General features: G+C 51.1%; 4 protein-coding genes across 7 annotated transcripts; 2 read left to right on the top strand and 2 right to left on the bottom strand.

Annotated features, from left to right (window-relative positions):
- The first annotated feature begins 281 nt into the window (after window positions 1–281).
- Window positions 282–2,174, top strand: NEURL2 (neuralized E3 ubiquitin protein ligase 2). The gene is made up of 2 exons (XM_047743981.1): window positions 282–1,023; window positions 1,966–2,174. The coding sequence occupies exons 1-2, from the start codon at window positions 282–284 to the stop codon at window positions 2,079–2,081; spliced, it is 858 nt and encodes a 285-aa protein (XP_047599937.1). The 3' UTR covers window positions 2,082–2,174.
- A 153-nt stretch (window positions 2,175–2,327) lies between these two features.
- Window positions 2,328–5,069, top strand: SPATA25 (spermatogenesis associated 25). The gene is made up of 2 exons (XM_047743982.1): window positions 2,328–3,358; window positions 3,742–5,069. The coding sequence occupies exons 1-2, from the start codon at window positions 3,238–3,240 to the stop codon at window positions 4,371–4,373; spliced, it is 753 nt and encodes a 250-aa protein (XP_047599938.1). The 5' UTR covers window positions 2,328–3,237; the 3' UTR covers window positions 4,374–5,069.
- Window positions 5,070–5,292: 223 nt separating this feature from the next.
- ZSWIM1 (zinc finger SWIM-type containing 1) lies at window positions 5,293–6,894 on the bottom strand. The gene has a single exon (XM_047743973.1). The coding sequence runs from the start codon at window positions 6,892–6,894 to the stop codon at window positions 5,524–5,526; it is 1,371 nt and encodes a 456-aa protein (XP_047599929.1). The 3' UTR covers window positions 5,293–5,523.
- A 2,489-nt stretch (window positions 6,895–9,383) lies between these two features.
- Window positions 9,384–20,397, bottom strand: ZSWIM3 (zinc finger SWIM-type containing 3). Of its 4 annotated transcripts, none has more exons than XM_047743962.1 (2): window positions 20,064–20,397; window positions 9,384–11,800 (listed from the first exon to the last, which is right to left on the bottom strand). In XM_047743962.1, exons 1-2 carry the CDS (start codon window positions 20,135–20,137, stop codon window positions 9,865–9,867), a joined length of 2,010 nt encoding a protein of 669 aa, XP_047599918.1. In that variant the 5' UTR covers window positions 20,138–20,397; the 3' UTR covers window positions 9,384–9,864. The 4 variants fall into 4 exon arrangements, with proteins under 4 accessions (XP_047599918.1, XP_047599917.1, XP_047599921.1 ...); XM_047743961.1 differs by having other exon boundaries at window positions 19,983–20,392; XM_047743965.1 differs by lacking the exon at window positions 20,064–20,397 and adding an exon at window positions 19,198–19,847.
- Between the last annotated feature and the right edge of the window lie 15 nt (window positions 20,398–20,412).

The raw sequence follows: 20,412 nt of genomic DNA, 5'->3' as shown, positions 1-20,412 counted from the left end.
CGGCCTGCTTGCGGTCAGAGTCCGTGGTCCTCCCAGGTCGTGTCGCGCGCGCCAGCCATCAAATGATCCAGATGTGGGCGGCCAGGATCCCTCGGCCTCCCGGTGGGCCCCTGTCCAAGCGGGATGGCTGAGCCAGCGGCGCTAGGACCCCAGGGCAGAGCCTCGGGAAGGGCAGTCGGGGGGATGGGAGGGTTACCTTACTTGGTGCCCCCGCGGTCACCCTCTGAGCACGCCTCCCAAAATAGCCCCCGGCGCCCGCTGGCCTGTCTCGTGGCCGGGAGATGGCTGCTGTCTCCGACCCCGTGGACTTGGGAGCGGCCTGGAGATCCGCGCGTCCCGAGCCCCGTCCCACCCGCTTCCACCAGGTGCACGGTGCCAACATCCGCGTGGACCTCTCGGGGACGCGGGCCACACGCGTGGAGAGTTTCGCTCACGGCGTATGCTTCAGTCGCGAGCCGCTGGCCCCGGGCCAGGTATTCCTGGTCGAGATCGAGGAGAAAGAGCTGGGCTGGTGCGGGCACCTGCGCCTCGGCCTGACCGCGCTAGACCCCGCCACTCTGGCCTCCGTGCCCGAGTTTTCGCTGCCCGACCTAGTCAGCCTCGGCCACACCTGGGTCTTCGCCATTACGCGCCATCACAACCGCGTGCCCCGGGAGGACCGCCTGGAGGCAGAGGCACTGGCCCCCAGCCGCCCCCCAGCCCTCCTGGTGGAACCGTATCTGTGCATCGAGCAGTTTCGCATTCCCCGCGACCGCCTGGTGGGTCGCAGCCGGCCCGGGCTCTACAGCCACCTCTTGGATCAGCTGTATGAGCTGAACGTGCTGCCACCGACCGCGCGCCGCAGCCGCCTGGGCGTTCTTTTCTGCCCACGCCCGGACGGCACTGCCGACATGCACATCATCATCAACGGCGAGGACATGGGCCCTAGCGCCCGGGGGCTGCCAGCCGCCCAGCCCCTCTACGCAGTGGTGGACGTGTTTGCCTCCACCAAGAGCGTGCGCCTGGTCCAGCTCGAGTATGGCTGTAGGTATCCCACCCCCTGAGCAGCGACCCCTCCTGGCCCAGTGTGGGAACAGGAACTTGCTAGGATTCTCAAACCAGCTAGCAAGACTTCCGTTTGTCCAGCCTTAGTTTAGAAGTTAGGGAATCAGACTTGAAATTCTGCCTTTGCTTGGGATCTTGAACAAGTCACTGCCTGGCTCTGGGCCTCCGTTTCTCCATCTCAGCTGTGAGCTATTAGGTTGCTTGCTTTGCCAGTGTTTTCTGTATTAACCTAGGGCAGGGATTCTAAACTGTCACACCTGGGCTGCCTTGGAAGTTGTGTGCTTATTAGACAAATGCTCCTGGATTTGGGCATACCGGTTGAAAGGCATCATAGGCTCCAGATTGTTCGTGCGATCTGGTCCTTTATAGCCTTCTTAAGCCCCCCCCCCCTTTTTAAGATTTATTTATTTATTTATTTGACAGACAGATCACAAGTAGGGGGGGGCAGGTTTCCTGCTGAGCAGGGAGCCCGATGCGGGCCTTGATCCCAGGACCCTGGGATCATGACCTGAGCCGAAGGCAGAGGCTTTAACTCACTGAGCCACCCAGGCGCCCCTAGCCTTCTTAAGCCCTTTATTATACCCCTGATCATTTTATGAATTCAGTGAACTAGAACCCACTCTTATGTAAGACCTGTGCTGGAGGCCAGGTGTGCACAGGTGAGTCAGGCACACTGCCTGTGCCCCCAGCAACTGCTAAGGGGGGGGGGGTTCCAATAGAAACAGGGCTGCAGCATTGTGGAGGTTTTGAAAGAGGTGCTATGTCAACCACATAAACGGCCTGTGATGCAGGCTGGACCTAGAAAGCAGAAGGGACTTGCCCAAGTTAATGACAAAAGGAGAACCAGGACCTAGGTCTTCTGGGTCTCAGCCTCAGATGCCCCTCCAGTTAAGTTTGCCTCTGACAGCCTTCTTTCCACAGTGCCGTCCCTGCAGACTCTCTGCCGCCTAGTCATCCAAAGGAGCGTGGTGCACCGGTTGGCCATTGATGGGCTCCACCTGCCGAAAGGACTTAAGGATTTCTGCAAGTATGAGTAAAGGCCTGCAGCGGCCCTAGAACCGGGCCATGAGCGTGTCCTGGCCCTGGAGCTGGCCAGGCCTGGAAATAAACTCAGCTGATGCTGACACCGATCACTGGACGGTCTCCTTGCCCTGGAAGCCCATTAGCAGCACTTGTAGAAACATTGAGAGTCAGCAGGTCAGAGCAAGACAGGGCATTTTATTTAGTTATTTTTAAGATTTTATTTGAGAGAGAGCACATGATCAGGGGCAGAAGGAGAGGGAGAAGCAGCCTCCCCTGCCGAGCAGGGAGCCAACGTGGGGCTCCAATCCCAGGACCCTGGGATCATGACCTGAGCCGAAGGCAGACGTTTCACTGACTGAGCCACCCGGGCGCCCCTAGACAGCATTATAGACATCACCTAGACCAGCGTTCCTAGTCGGGCTGCTCATTAGGGTTATCTGAGATACACTGAAGAGCTGATGCCCCATACCCCATCTCCAGAGATTCCCATTCTGATTGTTGGAGGATTAGGCCTACACGTTGTTCTTTTGTAAAAGCTCCCCAGAGATTCTAATGTACAGCCAGGATTGAGGAGCATTCCCCTAGGATAGAGGTCTTGACTTTGGCATATAGTATAACCACTTGAGGGACTAATACTAACTGGGTCTGACCCAGGGGTTCGGATTTAACTGGTCTGGGAGGAGGCTGGGCATCAGGATTTCTGAGCGCTCCCCAAAGAATTTAATGTCCATCCCAGTTTGACACCCTGGCCCAACGATTTCATTCTGCAGATGGGAAACCGAAGCCTAAAGACGGGAATGTATTCTGAAGTCACACAGCAAATGAACGAGGGCAGAGCACTCCTTCTCATACTGCAGAGCACAAAGCACTCACTTCTTTATTGGTATCTCTGATCATTTGCTTCCATGACAGATAATCTCATTTAATGCTCACGACTTCTGGTGAGGAAGTGAGTATCATTACTTCCATTTTACAGAGGAGAATATCAAGGAACAAAATTATCCAAGTGACTTGCCCAAGGTAGAGGTAAGAACCTAGAATGTCCAGTTCCTGGTCCAGCACTCTTTTAACCCCATGCTATTGTCATATACAGGTTCTAGAATGAACAGGTCAGTGCTGTGAGGTGGGTTCCAGGTGTAAAAGGGAGGGAATATAAGGTGACATTCTAGAATGGTGGAAGGGGTAGGACAGGAGGCAGAGGACTGTTCCCTCACAAACGGGGGCTTTGGGGCCGCCATGTCCTATTTCATGTCTCCACAAACTCATCAAGGTCTTCCGCCTTCCAGCCAAGGTGAGAGAGGGGCTCCTGGAACTGGAGGGGGCACCACAACTTTCCCTGAGAACTTGTTTTCCTGGCTCTGGGGAGGTGGAGGTTCTGGTGGACATTTCTGGGCTGGCCCTGGAATCAGTTCTCTGAAGAAAGCCATTCCAAAAGGTCTTGCCAGTAGCTACCTGCTCACTCATTCATTCAACAAACACTTCTCCATTACCTACTCTGTGTCGGGGACGGGTGCGGAAATGAGTAAAACAAACACCTAGTTCCCAACCACTAGACAGCCCTGTTGGGCTGGTCTTAATCACTCCTGTTTCCAGTACTCTGCTTATATGCCCTGCCCCTCAGGGCCTCCTGAAAGACACCGAGAGTAACATTCCATCTCGTTCCTGTCTCTACAGGTGGGGCTGCTTCTCCAGGCTCATCCCTTGGCCTCTATAGTCCTATAGAGCCAGTGGTGGTGGCCTCTGGTGGACTAGGCCCAGTGAGCCAGAAAGCTGAGCAGGTGGCTCCTGTTGCCCAGGCCTGGGGCCCGGCCCTGGCAGTGCCGGAAGCCAGGGGCTGCCCTGGGGGGGCTGGCTGGGAGCCACTGCAGCGGAAGGATTATGGCCGATACAACCACAGATTCCCCCTCGCAAGGCAGCCGGAGAGCTTGGGCTGGGAGGATGGCTGCTCCAGAAGCAGAGCTCCCCACCTGGGTGGCCCCAGCAGGCCTGGGCCCCTGCTGCTGTGTGGGCTGTCACCAGGGGTTCTACCGATGCCCTCTGAGGCAGGGGGGAAGGAGGCCGGCTCCCAGCCTGACATCTGCATCCTTACCCTGGCCATGATGATCGCAGGCATCCCCACCGTGCCTGTCCCAGGGCTTCGGGAAGAGGACCTGATCCGGGCGGCTCAAGCTTTCATGATGGCCCATCCGGAGCCAGAGGGGGCCGTGGAGGGGGTGCGGTGGGAGCAGGCCCGTGCCCACACAGCCTCTGGGCAAATGCCCCTCATGAGATCCAGGAGAGGCCAGCCTCCTGGCTCCTGCTTGTAGCTGGATGAAATAGCACCAGACACACAGGGCAGCTTCTTGGTATGGTTTTTGGGCGGACAGAATTGGGAGTGCCTGTGACACGGATGGGGATAGCGTGGTGGTATGAACCACTCTTGTCAATACAAGTCTTTCATCAGGGCCCAGACCCAGGAACTTTCTCCAGATGCCAGTAAGTCAGGAGACGGGACTTCTCAGAGTAGTTACAATGAAAATCACCTGAGGTAGGGGGCCCGGCTTGGAGTGGAGGCCTCTTTTGTCTTGTTTCAGGATTTGATCAAGATTGTGGTGCAAAGTCCTAGGCAACGTGAATTTTCCTCTTGCCTGACATTTCCCAGCCAGCTGAGGGCAAGTAATGGGACCGGTGTCAAGGAAGGAAGATGAACACTTGAGCGCCCACTGGTCATGGGCCCATTACAGGCAGGCTCTCCTTTAATCTCATCAGTGCTGGGAGGATATCCATTTTTACAGATGAACAGATCAAGCCTTTTGAGGGGTGACTTGCCTGATGTCCCAGAGCTAGTAAAAGGTACAACCAGGCCTCAAATATCAGGCATTGAAAGAATTGGGATTTGCACGTAGTGGCACACTCCAAAGTCTATTCTTTGCATGATATTTGCTCTGCTGTCTTCTAGAAGATACAAAATGAGACGAGGGCTGGAATAGGCAAATGTGACTTTAATGACCTCCCTGTGGGGGCCAGGGAACAAAGGCTGGGATCCACCTCCTCTCTTCTGTGGGTCCCGTGAGTCATCTAATGACTGGGGAAGCTGTTACCAAGCCCCTGCCCTTGATCTCCACCCAGTACCTTATCCTAGAGCAGGGCCCCCTGTTTCTAAGGCCCTTGAGCTAAGAATGGTTTTTAATCATTTGAAAAGGATGCCAAACCAAACCAAACCAAGAATATACAACAGAGACTGTGGCCAGCAAAGTCTAAAATATTTACTGCCAGGCCCTTTACAGAAAAGGTTTGCTGACTCCTGTCTTAGGAACTAGACACATTTTAGGTAACAGGCCGCGGTAGAATAGAAGACCCTTGTCCTTTCCTGGAAGGAAGGCCCACGGAAGTCTAATAGTGTGCGTGTGTGTTGTGCACGTAGGGGTGGATGTGAGCGGGTCTGTGTGCATGAGCATCTCTGGGCATGGAAGGTAATCAGAGTTGGACCTGCTCGTAAGGGCCGATCCAGCTGTCGGCCAGCTCCCGCAGGGTGCTGTACCTCCGTTCAAACTCCTCCCGGCTGCAGTGCTGCAAGAGCTGACCCACCTCCTCGGTGAGGAGAGCCACGGCCAAGTGCTTATCCAGCGCCTCACTCCACTTGCTGCCCAGAATGTTGTCTAGACTGGCAGCACAGCCTGCTGTCCACTGGGCGGGCAGCATGTCGGGCTGAAGCACCTGGTGGCGGGCACTGAGCATGGCCAGGATGTGGCGGCAGGGCAGGTGGAAGGCCTGGTGAAAGTAGCAGCTGCAGCTGGCAGGGGGCTGGGGCCGCACCCGATGGGTGTCCTCCAGGATCTGGATGTTCACCTTCTCCGAGCCGGAGCCAACGAGGTGCACAGATTTCTGGACCACAGCAAGCTCCCCCAGACAGAGCTGGGCGGCCGGCCCCGTGCAGATGGCATTGAGGGAGTGCTGGATGCGGGCTTCTACCAGCCGCTCCACTTTGGGGCTTTCCGGGCTGACGTCTAAGGGGGCGTGACGGTTCTGGGGACTCAGGCCCAGGCTGAAGCTTGCCTCGTCTCCCGCATTCTGCTGCATGTACCGGAGCAGAGAGGCCATGCCTTGTTCCACACAGGGGGTGGTGCCGAAGAGCTGGCTGAGGACGCGGGTGGTGACCTCCAGGCCCTGGAAGTAGCGGCTGCTCTCAGCTCGGCTTCGCCAGCGGTGCGCCAACCAGATCCGGTCATTGAGCAGCCAGTGGGAGTGGAGCTCGGGCAGCCGGGCCGGAGGAATGCAGCTGCTCAGGAGTGTATACAGCTTCCTCAGGTTGCCAGCGGTGGCCGAGCACATTGTGCTCTGCAGGGCACTGAGGAGCACCCTCTCCACAGGCTGTTCGAGGGACAGCTGATAGAACTTGCCCTGGAGGAACTTACAGATGTGAAAGGCTGAGAGCAGGACCTCAGCTGCGGGGAATTCCATAGCGAGGGTGGGCAGCGGGAGGAAGTGGGGATCCACCAGGATGGTACAGACTCTCTCCCATGCTGGGTTAAACTTCTTGAACACCTGGAACATCTGGGCCAGGCCTTCAGCATCCTCCTTGGCTGGAATGGCAAAGTAGACTGCCCGGGCCAGATGACCCTCCAGCTGCACCCGAGGTCCATCTACCAGGAAGGTATATAGCACCTTGCCCGTTGGGTTATAGGTCCGGTGGATAAATAAGATCTCAGGGAAATGGGCAAAGACCCCTTGCATTAAGCGGCTCTGGTAGTTGAGGGTATCTAACTGAGCAGTCTTGCTAACCTGATACAGCAGCATAGGTGGGTTTGGGTCCTCAATCAGGAACTCATTCAGCATTGTCAGGGCCATGGGGAAGATGGGAGACGTCTAGATGCCAAGGTCAAAATACTTTCTCCGCAAGACTGCTGTCCAGGAGACTCTCAAGGTCTCAAGCTCCAAGCAAGCTGAAGCGTGAGGCTGGGATGTAGTTCCCCGATCTTGTTCCAAAGATGCGCCTATGGAGAGGAACAGAATCTTAAGGAGACAGTAGGGGCTTGGCTCCTCAATTATTCATCCAGATAATATTGCTTACTGTGGATCAGCACTGTTCTGGGGGAGATGCATGATAAACATGTAAACAGATAAAGATTTAACAGGCAATGAAGGTTGCAGAGAGCACAAAACTGGGTAACAGGTAGACAGTAAGATGGGAGAGGGAGAGAAATTTAGCTAAGGCGGGAAGGGAAGGTGTCTCTTGGTGGGGAGAGAGGATGACATTGGAGCTGAAACCTAACTGATAAGCTGGCCATGGAAAGATTCAGTTCTCAGTGATTTAAGTGGGTGTGAGGGATGGAGGTGCATATGGCCTCCCCACCCCCCTAGATAGCTTTTTAAATATTTGTTTAGCTCTTTATATTTACAGATTACCGCTTGGCATCCATTCTTCCATTTGATCCTAGTATATATAAGAGAACCTAATTGCGCCCCAAATTGTACGATTCCAGGCAAGTCAGTGACTCTTTCTGAGCCTCAAGCCCTTGAACCACGAACAGGGGCTATCACGTGCTTGGCTTCTCCTGCCTCTCCATAAATCCCTCTATTAACTGCAGTACTGTGTTTAAAAGCTTCGTCTATTTGGCCCCAAACCGGGTTACTATCCCCATTTTACAGATGAGAAACTGAGGTTCAAAGAGGTTAAGTGACTTTCCCACCATTACTCCATAAGTAGCTAGAAGCTGAGTCTTTGGCTCGGGATCCTGACTGCTTTCCAGAGTACCTGAGGTCCAAACACCAGAGTGGGGACGCGGCCTCTGACCTCTCACCTCTAACCCGGGTGGAAGGATGTAGATATCAGACGTTCCCATTCGGAGTCCGGCCGGAGCCAGAAGAGAAGTCAACCTCCCACCCCTTTGGGAGCTGTGTCACGGCTGACCGCGATCACCAATCGCCTCACACCTCCACCCTTCAGAATCACTCACCCACTGCCTGGCTCCGTCGCCATTTCTCCCTATTTGACCCTGCCTCTGACTCTGACTGATCTCTAGGCTCACCAACCGCGGCACCAGCTTCGCCGTGACTTGGGCCAATGGCCTGAAGAGTTCGCGTTCGGTTTGGGGGGATTAGACCAATCGTAGCCCGGCGATTTGTGGGCGGGTGCTGTTCCTAGGGTTACGAGGGGCTCGGCTGGCGGTGACCAATGAAAGCCCGAGGACACTAGCATCCACGCGAGCCTGAGCCCTGAGGCTGGAACTCCGAAGCCCCGCGTCTGTTGGGGGGGCGGGGGGGGGGGGAGGGAGAAGACTCTGGAAGGCCGTGTTACTATGGAAACTCCTCCGAGGCCGAAAATAAAAAAGGAAAATAAATAGCAGTGCTTTATGGATTTTTCTTTCTTTTCTGGTCAAATTCCAACCTCCTCCCGAGGGGCTGGGGGGTGGGAAAGGCCGGCTATGGGATTGTACTGTCTTCCGCCTGATGGGGAAACTGGGGCCCAGGTCTCAGATTCTGACTTCTCCACCAGGGGTCAGGGGCCCAGCCATAACCGTTGAGGAAATCCAGATCTCCTTATGAGAGCTGAACCTTGTGTTGCCTAGCCCCACCCCCTCCAGTGTTTTACAGAAGAAACAGATCCAGAATGGCCCTGTGACTTGAGGTCATGGCAGACCAGTGCAGGAGCCAAGACTGCCACCTTTGACCTCGGTTCCCTTGAAGATGACATCCGGGAAAGCTGGGTAGCTCCCAGGTTTTAAGTGATTAAAACTATAAACTAGCAACAACAGAAGCCCATACTGGGGCTTAGAACTGGAAGGAAAATGCTCTGTTTATATAAATCTAGAGGGTAAATTGGGATTAGAACAGACCAACACTTATCTTTACAGATGAGAAGCCCGAGGTTAAAGAAATTAGAAACTTGCCCACAGTCCCCCTGCAAATATAGGCAGTGGAATCTGGGTTTAGGTTTCCCCCTGCCCGACATCTATTTGGCTTCCTCCTACTAGAATTCTAGGCAGCCTGAAATCCGTGTTGAAGCCTTGATTGGTAGGAAGAGGATGAAGTTGGTGGTGGACTGCCAAGACTTTGAATTTAAGGCATCACGTACTTCGCACTTCACAACCTCCATTACATTCCTTCCCTGTTCAGGCAGCACGCATTTCACCTGCTTCTTTGATTTTATTAAAAAAAACAACACAGGGGTGCCTGGGTTAAGCCTCTGCCTTCCGCTCAGGTCATGATCTCAGTCCTGGGATCGAGCCCCGCATCGGACTCTCTGCTCAGCGGGGAGCCTGCTTCCCCCCCCCCCCCACTCTGTCTGCCTCTCTGCCTACTTGTGATCTCTGTCTGTCAAATTAAAAAAAAAACAAAAAAACAAAAAAACCCACAACTTTTATTTAATATGAATAAAAATAAGTACAAATAACAGAATCTTTGTAAAGAGCAGCAACAGTCAAGGATCACCCTCTGTCCCTTTGTCCCTGAAAATAGGTCCTTTTACCAGGTATATTTTGTCTCACCCAATCCTGGGCAGGAGTTCATCTCTCTAATGGTAGTAATATCTGATCTCAGGAGTCAGGGCAGAAAGAGGGGTGACCTTTCAGCATGGAGATAACTTTGGCCTTGACACTGAAGGAGGCTCTGGAGGAATGACAAAGGTAGGGCAGAAAAGAGGTGGAGTCAAAGGACTGCCACACAGTAGGGTTCCTCTTCCCCCTCTTGTAACAATCTTCTTAGCCCTACCTAGGCAGACACTGGTGAAAATGCTGACCCCTGGCATGTCCTGCCTGCCTTGAGTTCCCAGACTTCCAAGGAGAGGGGTCTGTGGTCCAATGTGCCAGTGCAAGTGCTTCAGTTGTGAATCATGGCTCCAGCGAGAGGGAGTCCCTCCCCTTCCTCTGGCTTTCCCCAGAGGAAAGGGAGGTGGCCCACATCCTTGAAGTCCTCTGGCTGCTGACTGGGCTCAGGTGGCTGGCAGGGGTCCGCCCAGATGTCCACGATCTTGCGCAGGGTGGAACAGCGCTCCTCCAGCTCTGGCCCCTCGGTCTGCATGAGCAGGTTTGCTAGCTCCCTACTTAGGTCCTGAATCATGTCACTCCGTCCTTCTTTCCCAGGCTGGCCTGTGCTTAGGACCATGACGGGGTCCCGGAGCTCCCCACTGGGCCCAAGGAGGTGCTGGTACCTCTTCTGCCACCGGCGGCACACCATGGCTTCTCCCACAGGCTTCTGGCTGGTGTGCAGCAGGGCCAAAATGTGCCGGCATGGCAGGTGGTACCAGCGTTGAAAGGAACAGCTGCAGCTACAGCCGTCTTTGCTCACCTGGTGAGAATCCTCTAGTAGCTGAATGTCCACCGAGGAGCCAGCCAGGTCCACCAGGTGAGTGGAGTTCTGTACCACCTCCCACTCATTCTGGCACAGCTTATAGGCCAGTTGAGAGCCACTGCCGTGCAAGGCGTCTAGCATGCCGCCCTGGGAGGGCCGCACCTGTGGCTGCTGCTCCAGCTCCACCCGCTGTGCACCTGGCTTGGGCTCTTCCACAGCGAGCCTGGTGAGGCTCCCCCAACAGGCTCCGAATGCCTTCTTGGGCTTTGGTGGTACGCTGGCTGGCCGGGCTCTCTTTAACTTGGGAGGAGCTGTGGGCAAGTTCTTCAAGCCTTTGGTATTAAAGAAGTCTATATAATCCACAAAGCGGAGGATGCAGTCTGGCAGAGACTGCTGTTCCCGGAAGAGGCTGGACACCTTGCTGGTGACCACGTCTAGGCTGTCCATATACGTGTTACACGCGTGCAGGCCTTTCCTCACGTGCATGTACCAGAGCAGTTCACAGGAGAACCAGTGGGCCTGCAGGAAGCCGAAGAGCTGCTCATCTAGTAGCGCTTGGGACATCTGACGGAGATTTTGGAGGCTGGCGTCAGAAGTGACAAACACGGCCTCCCGCAGGGCTTCCTTCATGAGCCTTTTAAAGGATGGATTTGCTGAACTCCGATGCAACTTCTTCTCCAGGAGCCGGGTGGTGTGGTAGATGGAGAGGAGGATACGCACAGCAGGGAAGATCTCCTGCAGGATGGCTCGGTGAGGGAAGGACGGGTCCACAAACACCACCTTGACCTTGGGCCAATCGGAGTTGAACTCTGTGAAGATACTCAGCATCTTGGCCACAGAGGTAGCTGTCTCAGCCTGAAGCACAGCAAAGTGTACCACGCGACCCTCTCGTTCCTTGTTCTCCACTAAGAAAGCATAAAGGATGTGGCCCTGGGCATTCTCCACCCGGTGTAGCAAGAGATTCTCTGGGAAGCGGATGAACAGATCGCTCATCTTGCTGCTCTGGAAGCTGAGCCGGTCCAGGTCTTGGCTGTTGCCCACGCTGAGAGAGGCCATGGAACCCTCATCCACCTTAAGAAAGTTCTTCATCACTTTTGCTATCTTGGCCAGGTCAGAAGGAGTGATGCCCTCCTGCTCTGGCTTTGAGGGTGCTTGGGCCTTCTCTAAGCAAAATGATGGTTCAATGGGGGACTTCTCGGCCAGGTCAAGGTCTTTCTTGATCGCAGACTTCTCAGGCTGGGGTTTCTGCAGGCACACGGTCTTTTGAGATTTGTCAGCGGTGTCTCCTCTAGGACCTGCAGGTTTGGAGTCAACATGGATATGCTGGGTGTTGAGTTCACTGATGAACAGGCTATCCAGCTTCTCATTATATCGCAGAAGCAAGTACGCTGGGCACATGTCCGCCTCTGAGGTTCTCTTCCTGTTTGACTGAGTCCGAATACAGACAAATTTCACCTGCATGTATCTAGAGAAGGTAGAGGTGACAGTGAGAAAGGTGCTGCCGGCCCCTTTCTCTTAGAAGACAAGACCCTGGGGATGCCTGGGTGGCTCAGGTAGTTAAGGGTCTGCCTTCCGCTCAGGTCATAATCCTGGGGTCCTGGGATCGAGTCCCACATTGGGCTCCTTGTTCAGCAGGGAGCCTGCTTCTCCCTCTTCTTGTGTGCTCTCTTTCTCAAATAATAAAATCTTAAAAAAAAAAAAAAAAAAAAAAAGACAAGACCCCATAGGAATACAGTGGCTGGTATGTGTCCCAGAGATCACGAGGCAGTGTAGGATGCAGGGAAGGGAGACTGACATTCACACTCCAATCCCAAAGTGTTCGACTCTTTTATTAAGACCCTGTCCAACTAACACGGCATTCATTTTCATCATCCGAAGTTCTAAGCCCCACTCCTTTCATTCACCCTCTATGGCCCATCTGTAGTTCCCAATGATTCAGTGTGAGGCAAGACACAAGGGAAAACAGACAACAGGCAGTAGCAAAGGGCCAGCTGGCTCCTCACTGTTTAAAATGTCCCCTTTAGGGGCGCCTGGGTGGCTCAGTGGGTTAAAGCCTCTCTGCCTTCGGCTCAGGTCATGATCTCAGGATCCTGGGATCGAGCCCCGGGGCTCAGCGGGGAGCCTGCTTCCTCCTCCTCTCTCTGCCTGCCTCTCTGCCTACTTGTGATCTCTGTCTGTCAAATAAATAAATAAATCTTTAAATAAAATAAAATGTCCCCTTTGGAGGCACCTGGGTGGCTCAGTGGTTAAGCGTCTGCCTTTGGCTCAGGTCATGATCCCAGGGTCCTGGGATTGAGCCCGGCATCTGGCTTCCTACTCTGCAGGGAGCCTGCTTCTTCCTCTCCCATTCCCCCTGCTTGTACTCCCTTTCTAGCTGTGTCTCTCTCTGTCAAATAAATAAATAAAACCTTAAAAAAAAATGTCCCCTTCACTCCTGCCTTTGCCTTCCCTTCCTCCAGACAGTAAAGATACAAGTGGCCCTCTCTCACAGGAAACATCTCTATTAATCTCTCTTTTACTTAAACAAAAGTGTCCAAATCCTAAGAGAGTCTGAGAACCCCTGGATCAGATGATCTTCAGGTCCCTGTCAGCTTTACCATTCTAGGCTGATAGTGAAGATTCAAAGGAGAGGGGTGATTAAATTGAAAATTTGCTCTTTTCCTATCCCCATTCGACCCATGCTTCAAGGCCAAATCAGGTCCCACCTTCTCCAGGAAGGCTTTGTGGATGTCTTCAACCCACAGTTAACTGCTCCCTTTTCTGAATTCATAGCATTTATTTAACATAAAAGGCTTAAAAGGGGCGCCTGGGTGGCTCAGTGGGTTAAGGCCTCTGCCTTCAGCTCGGGTCGTGATCTCGGCGTCCTGGGATCGAGCCCTGCATCGGGCTCTCCGCTCGTCGGGGAGCCTGCTTCCTCCTCTCTCTCTGCCTACCTGTGATCTCTGTCTGTCGAATAAATGAATAAAATCTTAAAAAAAAAAAAAGGCTTAAAAACTTCTCTGGGTGGCAGTAAACAGTGGAGAAGCTGGAGGCTAACTGCCTGGGTATTAATCAGGGCTCCACCACTCAGAAGCTCTATGACCTTGGGCAAGTCACTTTACCCTCTGTGTGCAGTTTCCCAGTCATAAAATGAGACTATCTTATTAAGATTGTTATGAACATTAGGAATGCCTGGCTGGCTCAGCTGGTAGAGCGTGAAACTCTTTTCTTGGTCTTGTAAGTTCAAACCCCATGTTGGGTGTAGAGATTAGTTAAAAATAAAATCTTAAAAAAAAAAAAAAAAGATTGTTATGAGGGTTAAGTAAGACTCAGATATAATATTTAGCCCAGAGCCTGGTTCAGCCTTTTATTTATGCTAAAGAAAAGCCTGCTGCTGTTATTACAACTCCTATGCCTTGTGACGTTCTCTTGGGTGTTTATAAAGTACCTTTATAATTGGATGGGGCTGTCATCAAGTGGCAGGACTGAGTTATTTCTCAGTGTATTTCAAGCACCTAACACAATGCTATTCTTTTAACAGATGCTTATCAAAGATGTTCTGATAAATGACGCATAGACCGTGGGTGGGATGGGTCACACCCCTGCTCCTCAGGGAGTGTCCTAGCCACCAGGAAAGGGGGAAAAAATCTCAGCCCCTGGCATGACATGACACAGCCTGGGCACTTCACTAACCCTTTTCCAAACACACTAATCTAGCTGGTCCTGTCTGCCCACCCCGTGGGGAAGCTTAGAAAAACAGGATATGTCAGACCTGCAATAACAGGGTGGAGGGGTCCAAGGCTGAAAATGCCTGCACATTTGAAAATGCCCTGTTGTGTGCACAGGGCGGAAACACTATCCCCAGCTCAGGCCAGGAAGGGACCGGAGCAGCCCAGTAGCATGGCAAGGCCAGTCAGTGGTGACTGAGGCATGGATTCTGCCCATCTCGGCAGCCCGTCCTTTCCCACCCCCTCACCATCTTATTTTTTGTGCCCTAGAAAGACAAACTGTCTACAGCTTCCTGGATTCACTGCGCTGGGTCTCACCTCTCTGCCTTTGCTTGTGTGTCTCTCTCTGGGATGCCCTTCCCACCTGCCTTCATCTCAAAGTTAACTCATCCTTGACTACATGCAACCATCATCGTTTCTGGGAAGATTCCCCCGAGCCCATACACGGGGCCCTACCCTTTTGCTGGCTCAACATCTTAGCAGAGCCCTAGCTCATCAAATTAGATGGACTTCATGCGCTCTTAGTGCATGTTTATTAGGCTAGTCCAAAAAAAGACACTGGTGAATCCCAACCAGAAAGGTCTTTCACATCTTTCCTGGTTCCATTAATGACTGACTGTACCTCCCAGGGTAGAAACCCTGGCATTCTTTTTAACTCCTCCTTTTCCACATCGATACCCAATACGTTAACAATCCGTTTACACGCTTTCCTATCAGTACTACATGTATTAAGGTATTATATGACAGGCTATATTAAGCCCCTAACATGCACCATTTTAGACTAGGAAAGAGGTTCTATTATCCTCATTTTATAGATGGGGAAACAGGCTTAAAAATGTTCTTAAGGATACCAATCTGGGATTTGAACTAAGCCTGACTGATGACAGTCTGTGTAGTTAACCCTTATACTGCCTGTCCACTTTCAAAATCTCTCTCCTTTCCCAGAATTCTCATTCTTACCCTCGTCAACTTGACCCTCAACAACTAGTTGGGTTCAATTAACTTCCTTAAAGATCTCTAAACATAAAATTCATGTTGTCATCATGCATTTCAAACCTCATGGGTAGTGGGTTGAAGCTTGTTTTCTCCCTGCTTCATTTCATCTTTTTAATTGAGACATAACCTACATACAGTGAAATATACAAATCTTTTGTTAAGAACTTGGAGCACTGCAAGTTGTTTTAATCTGTACTTAGTTGTCTCGCGGCTTAAAGCATCACTCCCTTGAAGACAGGCACAAGGTTTCACACCTTTCTGAATCTCCCTTACTGTTTTTTTTTTTTTTTAAAGATTTTTATTTATTTATTTATTTATTTGACAGAGAGAGAGATCACAAGTAGACGGAGAGGCAGGCAGAGAGAGAGAGAGAGGGAAGCAGGCTTCTTGCTGAGCAGAGAGCCCGATGCGGGACTCGATCCCAGGACCCTGAGATCATGACCTGAGCCGAAGGCACGGCTTAACCCACTGAGCCACCCAGGCGCCCCGTCCCTTACTGTTTTTATCTTAGACTGCTCAACCAGGATCTGGAGGAAGGGAGTCAGCCAACCTTGCTTCCCATCCGCTTTGCCGGTGTTTGCCTTCTCTCCTGGATAGCGCCGCCAGTGTGCTCCCAGTGTCCGCTCCCACAGCTAGCACACACCAGGTGCACGAAGCTCGAGTACCAAATGAATGTTAAATGATTGACTGCAGAGCACAGGAAGTTATCCTCCTAGAACATGAGAAGTATACTAGGAAGACCACTGGGAGCATTCCATCAGAACACTCAGCTTCTAGTCCTAGCACTATTCCTTTTCCTAACTATGACTATGAACAAGTCCTTTGTTGAATTTCAAACAATTACCAAGTCCTGTTATGTACTGAACACTAGTGGCTCACAGGGCAACACAACATAATTAGATAGTCTCCACTCTCGAAGTCTAGTGAGCAGAGAGAGGCTCACATAGGTAGCCAGTGAAATCAACATTAAGTGACTGGTTAAAGAGAAGTATAAGCAACATACTTATACCTGAACAAAGAGTGATTCACTCTCTGGGGACTGGTACAGATTAACTAAGGCTTTTGATTAATTTTACATAAGATTTGTGTCATTGTGTGTAAATCACACCTTCAGCAATGAACAGGATTTTTATGGGTGGAGTAAAGCCATTTTAGACAATATAACTTGAGTTAGCAACAAGATTCTGAGTCAGAAGATCTTTTAAGTTCCAGTTCTACCACAAGTACTAGCTGTGTGAACCTGGACAAGTCGTTTCACTTCATCTGAGCCTCCAAATCCTTTTCTGTAAATACAGAAATCACAAGAGTACTGGTCTATGAAAAGTCAGTACCTCATCCAAAACCATCCAGAACCACTAAAAGTGAATTCATGTAAAAGGCTGTGAGTGGATCTGTGGGTTGTTAACTCAAGAGCCCTTAGCCCCTTCTTCATTCTAACAGAAGGCTAACTTAATTTGGGTTGCTATTCCTCCCCCACATAGCTAAGTACTTCAGGGGTCGTCTAAGCCAATTAAGGTAATCTCATTAGGGATGGGCAGGGTTACTGGCCCAATTCTGGAGAAAGAAAATGATAGGAAATCCGTAGGAAACCAAGGAAGGCTTTTCCCTTTGGACATGACTCCTGCATTTGTGCCATGTGGGAGCCTTCCTGCAGGCAAAGCTGAGACCTGAGGACAGCAGCGGCAGCGTGGAGAGACATAAAAAGCCTGGGCCTTGGAAACAGTCACCTTCAAAGGCCCCCCTCTAGGCTTCTAAGAAATAAGCCATTTGAGTCAGAGTTTTCAGTTAATTGCAGCCAAAAACATCCCCCAGAAATAACATATCATAGTAAGAGTGGAAAAAAAGATTTCGGTGGAACTGAATTGTGAAGTTTGAATTATATTTAGGGGCATGTGGCTGGCTCAGTTGGAAGAGCATGTGACTCTTGATCTCAGGGTAGGGAGTTCAAGCCCCATGTTGGATATAGAGATCACTTAAACAAATAGTTGAGAAATATAGGGACACTTGGGTGGCTCAGTCTGTTAAGTGTCTGCCTTTGGCTAGGGTCATGATCCCAGGGTTCTGGGATCAAGTCCCGCATTGGGCTCCTTGCTCAGTGGGGAGCCTGCTTCTCCCTGTCTGCTGCTCCCCCTGCTTGTGCTCTCTCTTGACAAATAAATAAAATCTTTTTTTTTAAATTTTTATTATTTATTTATTTGACAGACAGATCACAAGTAGGCAGAGAGGCAGGCAGAGAGAGAGGAGGAAGCAGGCTCCCTGCTGAGCAGAGAGCCCGATGTGGGACTCGATCCCAGGACCCTGAGATCATGACCTGAGCCGAAGGCAGCGGCTTAACCCACTGAGCCACCCAGGCGCCCAAAATCTTTAAAAAATATATTTAACAAAATGTAGGTTATAATGGCAGCATATACCAATTCTTAAAATAATCAAAATCAAAATCCTACGGATTTCCTATCATTTTCTTTCTCCAGAATTGGGCCAGTAACCCTGCCCATTCCTAATGAGATTACCTTAATTGGCTTAGAGGAGCCCTGAAGTACTTAGCTACTTCAGGGTAAGTAAGTTGACTTACAGTGTCAACTGTTGGGTTTTGTTTTTTTTTTCCTGATGCATTCTCCCCAAACACTATGGTACTTAATTTACTGTCTCAATTTTACAATACGGAAAGGTCAGTTTTAGGGAAACATTCCTGGGCTTTATCAGGCTTCCCAAGGGCCTAATTTAATTCTTTACTATGCATATCCTTTGTCAAATTCCTATCACATCATCAGCCTTGTTGATTTCCCTTCTTCCCTTGTTCACAGGTGTCAGGCTGAGAGTGATGAAAGGAATTCTCACTCATTACTTTCAGAGACTTCACTAGTCCTAAGCTCTTGGGAGATGTGTAATCTCAGTTTGCACTTAGTTTTATCTCCATTGTGTTATCCTGATGTTTACGACATCTATTGATTGGCCAGAAACTGAGTGCCAAAGATGCTAATGGGACCGGTAGGAATAAGCAGGACATTATTCAGTAGTGACTAATTTTATTAGTGCCTGGTTTATTAGCAAGAGTTTTGCATGACATCTGCTTTCCTACCGGGCCTTGTGACTATGCACACATGGAAAATGAACACCCAGATAATAAGGGCCTTGTTCAAAGGGTGTGATGAGGATTAAATAAAAACAATGCAAGTAAAGTACTTAGCAGAGTGTGTGGAATGCGGTCCAAACAAAAAGGTAGCTATTACGCTGAACAGCAATGGAAAGAGACAGGAGACTACTTCACGGACTGTTTGAGTACTATCAATCCCCAAGAAGACATAACAAAAAGAAAAACACAACAGCCATATACAAAAATGAGAGGGGAAACTGGGCATAAAAATCAGAGAATCTCCCAGTGGAATGGGACTTTTGGTCACTTAGTGACAACTCCCACACCACATTTGCCTCTTGAAGTACTGTGTCCAAGTACCACTTTCTAACATGTACTAAGTTACAGCTCCGGTGAGTACTTACAGAGCACCAAGTTTCTGCTCCTACATGCATTTTCTTACTTCTTCACCACACCCACCTCATTTTACAGAGGACGAAATGGTCAGAGAAATTAAGTCTTGCCCAAACTCTAGGGTAAAACCTGTCTTTTGGACTCCTGAGCTCTTCCTTTTAACCACCGATGGGGTTCAAGGCAGGCTGCCCCAGGATTTGCCACTTTGGCATGTGGATTATTTTGAGCTGAATACTACCGAAGTCCAACAGACTCAAGAAGAGCTCTTCACCTCTCCCTTAACTGGTTAACGTAATGGAGACAGGGAGCCCATAAAGTACTTTGAGTTGGCCCCCTTGGAGTGTGTTCAAATTTGAACTGACTTGGGGCGCCTGGGCGGCTCGGTGGGTTAAAGCCTCTGCCTTCGGCTCAGGTCATGATCCCAGGGTCCTGGGATCGAGCCCCGCATCGGGCTCTCTGCTCAGCGGGGAGCCTGCTTCCTCCTCTCTCTCTCTCTGCCTGCCTCTCCGCCTACTGTGATCTCTGTCTGTCAAATAAATAAATAAAAAATCTTAAAAAAAAAAAAAAAATTTGAACTGACTTGCAATTTTTAAAAAGTGGAGATACTGACCCAAAGCCTGGATTTCTGACTTCTGCCCCCCAGTTCTGACAACACCGGCTCTTCATTTTCACCTGGCGGCCATTAGGTGGAGTTCATTAGATAGGGCCTGCTCTCCATTTCGCCCCAGTCACACCTCCGTGGTCCCCGCTAAGAAGACCTGATGTCTGTTGTCATTTCACCGTTCTTTCTCTAATGGTGAGATTAAACGTTAAACTTTCTTCCACTGGGCTCTTTCACCTGACCCCTGAAGATAATGGAGTTGTCAACCCTTATCTTAGCCTCTCGGCCAGTTTTCTCAGCTGCCAAAAGGGAAAAATCGCATCTATCTATAATTTTCCATACAGCCCTGCGGAGGAAGTCATGCACACCAACGACAGGGAAGGACGCCTGGGGCATGGGAAGTGTTTTTAAAAGGGCTGTTAATCTCAGAAGCTCAAGAGCCGTGTACAAAACGAACCAACGAATGCCTGAGCAAACTAACCAACAACGACCGCGTTAATTGCTTTGTCCAGAGAACACTGATGAAGTAAGTCATCGCGAAGGCGTTTTTATCTATTTGTGAAGACAGTACTTTGTATGAGGGATACTGCAGGTGCTCAAAGAATGGGGCAAATTGCAGCTATTCTGGGAATTCCGGGAAAACTGTAATGGAGTGAATGAGTGAAGGGGAAGTGGGTGGTCAGAAAGCAGTGCCTGGGAAGGTTTTGCTCTTTTCACCAGGAACAGGGCAGCTGCTTACTCGCCGGCTGGAGACCTGGGCCCAGCGGCACTCCCTCCTCCTCCAGGCCTCCCTCCGGGGGACAGTCGGGCTCCCTCCCCACCCTCCTGCCCCGCCCCCGCCCCGCCCCGCCCTTACAGGATGTCCTCGCGGATGGAAGTCCCATGGTTGAGGTTGTGGAAGCGGACGGAAACGCAGTCCCTGAGAATGAAGGAGCACCTGTTCTCCTTTTTGTAGGCGCTGAAGCACTCCTTGAAATCCTCGTAGGTCTTGAAGCAGCTGCCCAGCTCCATGGCCGCCCCCTCAGCCCACACGAGGGGCTGGCCCCAAAATCAATAGCAGGGTTCAGAGGTCACACTATGAGGGCCTACAGGCTGACGTGTTCAGTATGCCTGAAGGGTCGGTCCCGACTGAGTGGCCTGTTACGGAGCTTAGGAGGAGCCCTAGAACTGAGAGGGATATGAGGGTCTGGGGGCGTCTTTGCTATTTGACGGAGGAGAAATGACATTCAGCGCTTATTATTCAGTCCCGGGTTCCGCCCCCTCACAGTCATATCCAATCATACGCG

This window comes from Lutra lutra, chromosome 9 (assembly GCF_902655055.1).
Source record: "Lutra lutra chromosome 9, mLutLut1.2, whole genome shotgun sequence".
Classification (NCBI taxonomy): Eukaryota; Metazoa; Chordata; class Mammalia; order Carnivora; family Mustelidae; genus Lutra; species Lutra lutra.
The sequence above is the reverse complement of the archived record's forward strand: the minus strand, read 5'-3'. Positions and strand labels throughout refer to the sequence as shown.